Here is a 10,816-nt window from a genome sequence, read left to right as displayed (position 1 = left end):
CCTGCTGAAGACCTTCACCTTCAGTTTAGCTCAGCTTGGGTGGAGTGACCACACGGGGGGCTGGATGACAGTTGCTAACAGAATGTAGTTACAACTATAAAAGAAGGCTAACCATGACTCTAACCTATGATAGAGTAAAAACTACTCAATCTAGAAAATAATCTTCTAAGATCTACAGCAGAAGTGTAGATGAGTCTCTGATAATAGAAATGGCAAAACAGAAGGGATTGGAGAGATATGTCTCTTGTCTTGGGTTAGACATACAAGGTTTTCAGTCTCAATTGACATTGATGTGCGATTTAAGGAAAATTTAATATTTGCTCTCTGCCATTCATGTTGGAGATGTGGAGCTCTTGGGCAACATGGAAATGGGCCAAGCTGTGGAAACAAGTCCTTTGTACATCCAGCAGAAGGTGGTACCATGCAGACTTCTTTAGAGATGAGAAGTAAAATGGTGAAGTGAGACTTGAGCCCAGTGAGGACAAGTACTTCAACACACTTATTATGCACTCTGACTTCAAATGCCTGAAAGGAACTTGCTCAAGGGAAGTAAATTTGACTACTGGTGCAGGGATTGTTGTGAATGGTTCTTTGAGACTATTATCCCTGCGCTCAGCTGTGGTTAAAGAAAAGTGCATGAGAGCATGGAACACCTATGACATACAGGCAATTCAACAAAAGAAAGGGGTATTTTTTTGTTGATGTTGTTCTATTTAATTGGGTCTTGGTTTTGTTCACCACTATCCCAACACCTCCCACCCCCAATATTCCCCATGTATGAAATTTACTGTAACAGGAAGTTGCAGGACCCAAAACTACCATTAGGTTCACAAAGGGTTAGACAACCTCCTGGAGGATCTGCTGGTTCTGTACCAAATGTGTGCATCTAGATTTAGCTACCACTTGGAAGTCCTTTGACATCTGACTTTTGAAAGCTGGTAAAACATGCTAGGAAACATTCACTCTTTTCATGGCTTAAGTTCTTTCTTACCCATTACCAAGTCCTGTGAGACATGATGTTGGACTACCCGGACTTTGGTACATTCTTGTGCTCCTGGGTGACCTATTTGTGTGAATCACTCCAGAGTTGTGTCCTGCAAGGAAGTCTGAAAGTGCCTACACACTTAGAAGGTGTACAGTGTACACAGCTCAGTGCTTTAGGTACTCAGATTAACTTTTCTGCTGGAGTCATCTGGATTATAGATCTGAAACCAACTTTTCTTCTGTCTGGCTCATCAATACAGCTGTTCTTCCCACAATAAGGTGTCCTGACATCAATTGTTAAAGTACATTGACTGCAAACGAGGGCTGGTGGTGTGGACACTTACATTAGCTCAGCCTGGGACTAGTTCAGCTGCAGTGGACTTTGTGTGAGTTGACTCCTGTTCCTTACTGGTGGGAATGTATTGCATAGCTACCCTTATCCCTGTGGTTCGTATTGTCCTTTGTGTCTTCTGACATTCTTGACTCAGCTTTTTCCACATACTCTTCCAAACTGATACCAGAATAATAACTAATACTGCCTGAAAGACCTGTGTTATTAACTCTCCTGCCAATACTTAAGCAGCTGTTTGAAGATGGATATTTCTTTGAACTGTTGAGGGAGTCTATAACTACAATGAACAGGTCTGGCAAAGCACTGAGTCTGGCAAAAAGAGAGTCTGCCAGCCTTACGGTAAGAAGTTCAGGAGACAGGAGTTAGAAAGAAAACTGTCTAGAAAATAAGTTAATATTCCTGTTTTCTTACATACAAATAGCATTATTATATTATCAAATCTTAGAATGTTTTTAGAAGCTATCCCATGAGTCAAAAACTACTTTAATCCACAGATACATCTCCAGAGACAGTAAAAGAAACAGCATCTGTCATCTAAACTGCCTTTCTGATGACAAGCGAATAATCACAGCTACTAAAAAAACAGAATTTTTCTTGTGCACATATAACTTGAGTGTATCTTGATGGTCTCCCACAGACACCAGAAAAGACTACTGAGACCGTTTTGGTTTCTGTGTTTCCTGTTTTCTTCCACACTGTGGAGCTGCCTTGAATGGTTTGAGTCTGTGAGGAGCTGCTGCAGCCCCACCATCCACAGTTTTTCTTTCTGAATGCTCAATCACAATCTGGCACAATGGTTGTTTTTTCTTTGTTTTGGCACATTGATTGTATTTTACTTTCCTTCAAAGTCTGTATGCTGCTGATGGTTTTGACCAGAGCAAATGAGGCTGGCTGAGCCTTAAATTTGCTGATCTAAGAATAAACTTGTTCAAAGAAACCATTTACTACCTTCTAGTGTCTGTGGATCATGAGTCCTTCTAACTGTACTTGCTGGGAAGGGGGGAAATAGCCAAGGAACTTCCAGAAGTTGAGGGGCAGTTGAGAGAGAATGGAAGCTCTGCTCCTTTCAGCTGACAGCGATTCCTCGAGGAGGGAAACATGATGGAGGAGGTGAATTTAATCCTTCTTGAAAAATGTCTGTTGTGTTCTTCTATGTCACATAACATGGGAATAAAACCTGTTGGAAGAAGAAAAAGCAAGTAATAAACAACCATGGCCAGAAACATGAAACCTTTGAAAGTCAAGGCCCTATTCTGCAAGAAAAACAAGGCAGGCTCACATGCAGAGCCCTAACCTGCTTCATTGCTTGTTTATCTGTTCCCTGTTGCTCTAGTATCTGAACAGAAAATGCCCTATTCTTTAAATATCATGACACTTGTCATTGCACTGCTACAGGCTTGGGGAAGAGTGGCTGGAAAGCTGCCCAGCAGAGAAAGATCTGGGGGTGTTGGTTGACAGTGGCTGAATATGAGCCAGCAGTGTGCCCAGGTGGCCAAGAAGGGCAACACCATCTGGTTTGTATCAGCAATAGCATGGCCAGCAGGAGTAGGGAAGTGATTGTCCCCCTGTACTCAGCTCTGGTGAGGCTGCACTTGGAGTACTGTGTCCTGTTTTGGGTCTCCCACTACAACAAAGGCACTGAGGTGCTGGAGTGAGTCCAGAGAAGGGCAGTGAAGCTCGTGACGGGTCTGGAGAACAAGTCTTATGAGGAGTGTCTGAGGGAACTGCAGTTGTTTAGTCTGGAGCAAAGTAGGTTTACAGTAGACCTTATTGCTCTCCTGAAAGGAGGTTATAGCAAGGTGGGAGTTGGTCTCTTCTCCCAAGTAACAAGCAATAGGACAAGAGGAAATAGACTCCAGTTGTGCCAGGGGAGGTTTAGAGTGGATATTAGAAGAAGCTGCCCAGGGAGGTGGTTGAATCTCTATCCCTAAAGGTGTTTCAACGTTAGATAGGTGTGGTGCTTAGTAATATGGTTTAACACTGGACTAGGTGATCTTTAAGGTCTTTTCCAACCAAAACAATTCCAAGATTCTATTATTTAATCTATGTGAAGCCAAAGAGAAGTTGTCTGCTGAAGGTACTACTTTTGGTAGTAGTGCTACTACTAGTCTTCTTTGTTTGTGTGTGTGTTTTTGTTTTTATTTTTTAAAAATGAAAGCACATTACAGTAAATTATGAAATGGGTCACTGAGGTAGCTGTGGCACTTATGTAAAAGCCAGTTTGTAGAAGACAGCAAGGGGATCAGGTCCAGCCAACATGGGTTTAGGAAAGAAAGGTCCTGCCTAACCAATCTCATCTCCTCTATGACTGGGTGACCTGCCTAGTAGATAAGGGGAAGGCTGTGGACCTGGTCTACTTCTGCTTCAGCAAGGCCTTTGACACAGTCTCCCACAGCATCCTCCTGGAAAAGCTGGCAATCCATGGCTTTGGCAGGTGCACCCTTTTCTGGGTCAAAAACTGTTTGGAAGACTGGGCTCAGAGAGTGATGCTGAATGAAGCTGCATCCAAATGGCATCCAGTGACCAGTGGTGTTCCCCAGGGATCAGTACTGGGCCCAGTCCTATTCAGCATCTTTGTTGACGACCTGGATGTGGGGATTGAGTCCACCCTCAGTAAGTTCGCAGATGACACCAAGCTCGGGGGGAGTGTTGGTCTGCCAGAGGGTAGGAAGGGGCTGCAGGAGGACCTGGACAGGATGAGTCGATGGGCCAAGGCCAGTGGGATGAGGTTCAACAAGACCAAGTGCAGGGTCCTGCACTTGGAAGAGTGGCTGGAGAGCAGCCCAGCAGAGAGGGACCTGGGGGTGCTGGGGGACAACCAGTTAAATGTGAGCCAGCAGCGTGCCCAGGTGGCCCAGAAGGTCAATGGCATCCTGGCTGGTATCAGGAACAGTGTGGCCAGCAGGAGTAGGGATATAATTCTCCCCCTGTACTCAGCACTGGTGAGGCCTCACCTTGAATACTGACACAGTTCTGGGCCCCTCACTTCAAGAAGGATACTGAGGTGCTGGATCAGGTCCAGAGGAGAGGAACGAGGCTGGTGAAGGGACTAGAGGGAAAATCTTACAGGTATAGGCTGAGGGAGCTGGAGTTGTTTAGCCTGGAGAAGAGGAAACTCAGGGGGGACTTTGTCACTCTCTTCAACTATCTGAAGGGAAGTTGTACTCAGGTGGGGGCTGGGCTGTTTTTCCAGGCAACAAGACAAAAGGGGATGGCCTTAAGCCGTGGTTTAGGTTGGATATTAGGAAGTACTTCTTCACGGAGAGGGCGATTAGACATTGGAATGGACTTCCCAGGGAAGTGGTGGAGGCACCGTCCCTGGATGTGTTCAAGGACAGGCTGGATGTGGCACTTAGTGCCATGGTCTGGCTGATGTGGTGGTGTTGGTCACAGGCTGGACTTGATGATCTTAAAGGTCTTTTCCAGCCTTGGTGATTCTGTGATTCTGTGACCTGCATCAACTACCTGTCTGGTGCTCAATTTTGCTTTCTTCTTCTCTGTCACTTCTTCCAGTTGAAGGATCTATCAGTTAGAGAGCAGCAGGAGTGAGACAGACTGGGAGAGCCCCCAGATGTGGATAGATGTAGCACAGCTGCATAGAGGAGCTTTTTCTCCATAAACAGGTGCTCAACTTCTGTGGATGAGACAAGTTAAGGTGACAAAAGCACTCCCCTGTTTGGCACCTGAATTTGGATGCTTGCCAGCAGACCATTGCTACTGAGAGTGTCTGCCATGCTCCAAGTAGCTGTGCTGGCAGACTGGGAAGTAAGTTGTGCTCCCTTCTCTGGAAGAGCTGTCTCAGGGAACAGGGTGAGGTATAAGAGGTTTCACTAGACAGGTAATCACAGTGAGGCATCTCTTCCAAAGCAGCTACATGGTGGAACAGCCTAAATCCCATTAATTTGCACTTGTTACAAGACTGCTTTCTAATCTTTTGCATTGAACTTCTTGTTGCTTTGGAAACTTATGGTGAAATCTGAACAGGATGTAATTGCTCTGGTTCATTTTATTAATCCTGAAACCAGCTGTATTTTCAGTGTTGTCTACTCCAATTGCATGGATATAATGTTTTTCTCTTTTATTTTGAAGGTAAGGAATGAAGAAGACTTTATTAAGAAACTGGACTGCAGTCCTGACCAGCATCTAAAGGTAGTGTCCATCTTTGGGAACACGGGGGATGGCAAGTCTCACACCCTTAATCACACTTTCTTCTATGGCCGGGAAGTCTTCAAGACGTCTCCAGCCCAAGAATCTTGCACAGTTGGAGTCTGGGCAGCCTATGACCCTGTCCGCAAAGTGGTGGTAATTGATACAGAGGGCCTACTGGGGGCCACTGTGAACTTGAGCCAGAGAACGCGGCTGCTGCTGAAGGTCCTGGCCATCTCTGATCTTGTCATCTACCGTACTCGTGCTGACAGGCTCCACAATGACCTCTTCAAATTCCTTGGTGATGCCTCGGAGGCTTATTTAAAACATTTCACCAAGGAGCTAAAAGCTACCACAGCCCGCTGTGGCCTAGATGTTCCTCTGTCAACTTTGGGTCCAGGTGTCATCATCTTTCACGAGACTGTGTACACCAAGCTACTGGGCTCTGGTGAGTAGGCAGTAAGATCCTGAATTACAATGTGCTAAATGTTATCTATAAATTATCAGGTTGCACTGAATATTCAACATTCTTTAATACTATGCAGAAGATGTGGTTTGGGTTTTGCTCTCACTTGTTCCAGTCTGGGGGCCAGGCTTTGGAAAAAGTGGAGCATTCCCTGATAGCAATCTGACTACCCCAGATCAGCTAGAATAATCCTCTTAGCCAGCTGGAAATCAGTACTGTCTAGTCATCATGGCAGTTCTGTCAGCTGTAGGAGAGGTCATTGTGTAAGGTCATGAGTATGGGTGATATGGCAGGCAAAGGTGAAAACTGGGGTTTTGGCAGGGATATGCAGAATCCTGTTGTAAAAAAATAAAACTGTATGTAGGAACTAGAATGGGCAAGAATAATGAAATTGAACTTCAGTACTCACACTGCCCTCATTCTGCTATTTTAACTTACCATACCAGTGTCATTCTGAGGCTGATGTGAGATTGGGACAGAGGGTGTGGTGGTACAGAGCTGATGGTTTAACAGAACTTTTCTGTGTGCAAGTGTCTGATAGGGCCAAAGCAGAAGGCCTGGCATGCTATTATTCCCATTGCTTTCAGTGTTCTTCATCAATACTTTCAACTTAAGTACTTGATTGTGCATAACTGAATGGTGTGCTTCATTTGTAAGACTGAGTGAAATGCTCTGTCCTACAGGAGCTAGGGCATGTTTTGGTTTTGACTATGCAGGGGTGTAAATTTCTTCCCTGGCCTCATTTTTTTCCATGTTTCAAAAGGCATGATGAAACCTTTCTTCATTCTGTCCATTTCTGATGCTTTGATGAGCAGGAGCCCTAATGAATTGGCCTGCAGTAACTGAGGCTGAGTTCTGCTCTCTGTGAACATCCGGGAGTCTTCTGCCATGGAATACCACAGCAGCTCCCTGCTGGCCCACATTCACATTTTGGCTTTCCTATCCAGTGAGGTCTTGAGCTAGTAGAAGAACTTGGCATTTTTCTGGTTATTAGTAGAGTGCCTCCTTAAATACTTCTAACTTAACCTGCCAAGGCAGTTCCTTTTCTTACATACCAATATGCTGATCAGCAATTTAGAGTTTCATATGGTTGTTGAAACTTGCTGTTTCAGCAGGTTGGATTTAGTGACCCATAATGATAGTTGCACCAGTATGCAAAGTCAGGATAGTAAAAAAAAAATATTTTTCTATGGTCACTTCTGATCACAGTAGGAATAGGAAAGAAAGCTCTTAGCAGGGGGATTCGCAGCAAGCTGTAAACATCTGTCTTGATGGATAATTGAGATAAGTGTGTTGGAGGGGCTTGCCTTATTCTGAAACATGCAGCAGGTACTTGGAAGCAGGCAGAATGTGGTCAGCTCCATGGAGTGTGACCTGATGTGCCCAGTTCTGAAGGGCTTTACCGCATAGAAAGGCTCGATAGGGGCTTAGTCTTCCTTGCTATAGGGTTGGCATGAAGAGTAAGCAGCCCATCTAAGGTTCATGTCCTCCACTTGTCAGGTGCTATAACTAGCTATAGCAAGTTATGGTCTGCTGAGAAGAGCTAACAGGTGTGCTGACATGGAGTTTCCTCATATTGCTTCTTATTCTAGGTGTCTGTGTTTCCAAACCTAAGCGTTTCTGGTTTTACCTGTGGAACTTGGTCTCAGAATCTAAAGCTGTGTATCAAAAAACAGAGACAGCTTTTGGAAACAGTTTGTTTCTTTTCCTACTTGTAACCTATACGTGCATTCCAGATGTATTAGAAGGTTTAATGCAAAAAAAACCCTAGCACTGTGTTGCATATGAAAGCACTGTGCAATTTAAATATTGTTTTAAACCATCAGTTGTTTATATACTTGCTGATACTCTTATATACAGATCATCCTTCTGAGGTTCCTGAGAAGCTCATTCAGGACCGGTTTCGGAAGCTAAGCTGTTTTCCTGAGGCTTTCAGCTCAATCCACTACAAGGGAACAAGGACATACAATCCTCCAACAGATTTCTCTGGACTTAGGCGAGCTGTGGAGCAGCAGCTGGAGAACAATACCACTCGATCACCTAGACAGCCTGGGGTTATCTATAAAGCACTAAAAGTAAGTGGAGATAAGTTCTTCACAATCTTTATTGGTATTGCTGTTGCTGGTGACTGTCAGTTGCAGCTAATAAAGGCAGAGCATGTGAACCAGTGATGCAGGCTTGCAGATATCTGAAGATAAAGCAAGTCTTCTAGGAAGATGATAATTTTTGTGTAACAGCAGGTAGGCTGGGTAGGTTTGGGTTTTTTTTTTCTTTAAAATAAACACCCTAGCAAAGACCCTGAGAGGTCTGGAAAAGCTGAAGAGCAAAACAAAGCAAAATCAAAAAACTGAGCTGGGAATAAAAAAATTGCTGATATGAGTGACAAGCACTTACTGACAGTAATTTACAAACAGGAGGCCCAGAAGGAGTTACTGGTGAAATTCTAAGGATGGCCTCAGAACAACAGGAGGGAATGCAAGATACTTGGAGTAGGATAGTAGCTGGCAAAACCTAGTGCTGAGTGTAGAGTAACCCAAGGGCTAGGAGGCAAAAAGGGGGAAGGAGATGTGTTGGTAGCTGGTGAACAAGATGGAATCAAGCCAAATGATGTGTCATTTCAGAGGTGCAGCATTAGATCAGAAGGCTGATGAAAAGGAATTGGGAGAGCCACTGGTGATTTTTGTAGAAGGTTCACCTTGCTAGGATGTCAGAGGGATGTTTGGGTCTTCACGTTTGCAATCTGTCCTACAAGTTTTCATGCATTGCTACCACTGCATGATTAGCATAATATTTTCATTGGCCTGAAGAGCACAGCTGTCATCAGGGAGGGGCTGGCAGAGCTGGGGCATATCTGCAGAAGAAGGTAGTGTTAACAGTCTTTCCTGATGGTAGTCACAGCTGTTGGAACAGATAATTCCAGTTTCTCTGTATTTTGGGGTAGCTGAGGCACAGAAGTAAATGTCAGGATGGCATATACACGGCTCCTTCCATTAGGGAACAGACAGGCAGCAGGGAGAAAACAGCTGGAGTGGTTAGTTCCAGTTTAATTTCTAGGACTTTATTGCAATAATCAAGTAATTCCGTTTCAGATACAGTTGCTAGTGTACTTAAATTCGTGTCCAGTAAAGTGGTTGCTGTATTCAGATCACTACTTAACTACAAATTCAGATTTTTTCTTCACTTCCTGAGGACGCAGGCATGCTAGAGATCTATGTCCATTTCCTCTAGTTTTTTAATCCATTGGCCAGTATCAGTCAAGCTTGAAAGAGATCTTAAAGATAATTTCCTTGAAATTCTGTAAAATCAGATGTCTATGTAGGGATTTTGCCTGGGAGAAGCTGTGGTGGGAGATACATGTGTATCTCGTGTGTATATGCAGTCAAGCCTTGTTAGACAGCAGAGATGCTCCCCCACTCCCTGGGAGGGGAGAAGGAGGAAGAGAAAGACAGGCAACCACTGTAGTTGCCTCAGCTGTGGGAAGAGTTTCAGTTAGATCTTATGCCTTCAAAGATCTCCGTCAAGAAAAAAACTAACCCTCGGCTTTGCTTTTTAAATTTTATTTTTTACATAACACCCAAAAGAATGGAGAGGTTAAGTGTGCCACAGCTAAAGACTGACCTATTCTCAGAACAGATGCTCCCAGGAAAGGGAACAAATCCCTTTGTTCTCAGTCTTACAGTTTCACCAGAGAAGAGCAATTGTTCAAGGGGCCAGAGGAAAGCTCAGGGCAGCACTTCCTGAGCTGAGGGGCAAAGACTGTGTCCATATATACTGTGAGAAATGATTCTTGAGTTTTCTTCTGGAGGTTTCCAGAATGCAAAGCCGTTTCAGCAAGCACCCTACTATTTTGGGCATGGGTTGTATGCAGAAGTGGACACAATCATCTACTAGCCATTTCAGCTATAAAATTCAAGGGCAGGAGGAGAGGAGAAGAGTAAGTATCTTACAAGCACTCAAGTCACTTCCATAAAAGTGCATGGTTGTTTTCTGGCTTGGTTTCTACTCCTTGCTGTGGTTTTCAGGTTAGTAACATATTATTCCTTAGCTGTGTACTCTCTCTGCCTCTGCCAGTAGAGGAACCAATGCTTTTGCTTGCAAAAGCTTTCATAAAATGTCTGCATTGCTCTCAGTCCCTTATCAATTCCCTCTTTTCTGTTTGACAGGCTCTAAGTGACAGGTTCAGTGGGGAAATCCCCGATGACCAGATGGCTCACAGCTCTTTCTTTCCAGATGAATACTTCACATGCTCTTCTGTGTGCCTCAGCTGTGGGTAAGTAGATGAGAAATCACCTTCATCCTTCTAGAAGAAAGCATTGCCCAGGTCTGCAGCCATAGAACATAAAGTTTATGTGACATCTTGACACCTGACATCACCTGTCATTAGCTAGTACTTCCAGACAGGATTTGCTTGAAATTCAACTCTTATGTGATTTGGACAGCTGTTATTTCTGTGTCCCAGCTGGATGCGTGTTTTTTGCCTACTCTGTTTTTGTTTATGGCTACAAACATGCTCTGCTCCTATCTTTTCCCCAATACATACAGGGCAGGGAGAAAGGAATGTTTAAAGAAATCCCCTAAATGACTATTAATATTTTTCATACCATTTTTATTACCTAAACAGTATAAACAAACTTAAAGCATGCGTCATCATGGGCCTGAGCTGCGTTTAGTGACTAGATCTAAATGGAGCCCCCAGTTTGATCAGAGTTTGGCTTGTAGTTCTCTGAGAGGAACCCAGAAACTGAGCCTGATATGGCAATGTGTGACATTCAGTGTTGAGTCTGTGAGGTTCTATAGCAGTGTGATGTTATGGATGATTATGCTTCTGGAAACATTTTCTCTCAAATGTCATATAGTGCTACATTCCT

General features: G+C 44.0%; 1 protein-coding gene across 2 annotated transcripts in view; it reads left to right on the top strand.

Moving 5' to 3' along the window:
• ZFYVE1 (zinc finger, FYVE domain containing 1) overlaps positions 1–10,816 on the top strand; it is a 26,728-nt gene that overhangs the window by 10,686 nt on the left and 5,226 nt on the right. For both annotated transcript variants that reach the window (XM_009999730.1, XM_009999729.1), the window contains exons 2-4: positions 5,426–5,930; positions 7,809–8,023; positions 10,112–10,218. In XM_009999730.1, the coding sequence (XP_009998032.1) occupies positions 5,426–5,930; positions 7,809–8,023; positions 10,112–10,218 (827 nt within the window). The remainder of the gene's footprint in view (positions 1–5,425; positions 5,931–7,808; positions 8,024–10,111; positions 10,219–10,816) is intronic.

This window comes from Chaetura pelagica, unplaced genomic scaffold, assembly GCF_000747805.2.
Source record: "Chaetura pelagica isolate M959 unplaced genomic scaffold, ChaPel_1.0 scaffold416, whole genome shotgun sequence".
NCBI classification, from domain to species: domain Eukaryota; kingdom Metazoa; phylum Chordata; class Aves; order Apodiformes; family Apodidae; genus Chaetura; species Chaetura pelagica.
This window is presented reverse-complemented; position numbering and strand designations above follow the sequence as displayed.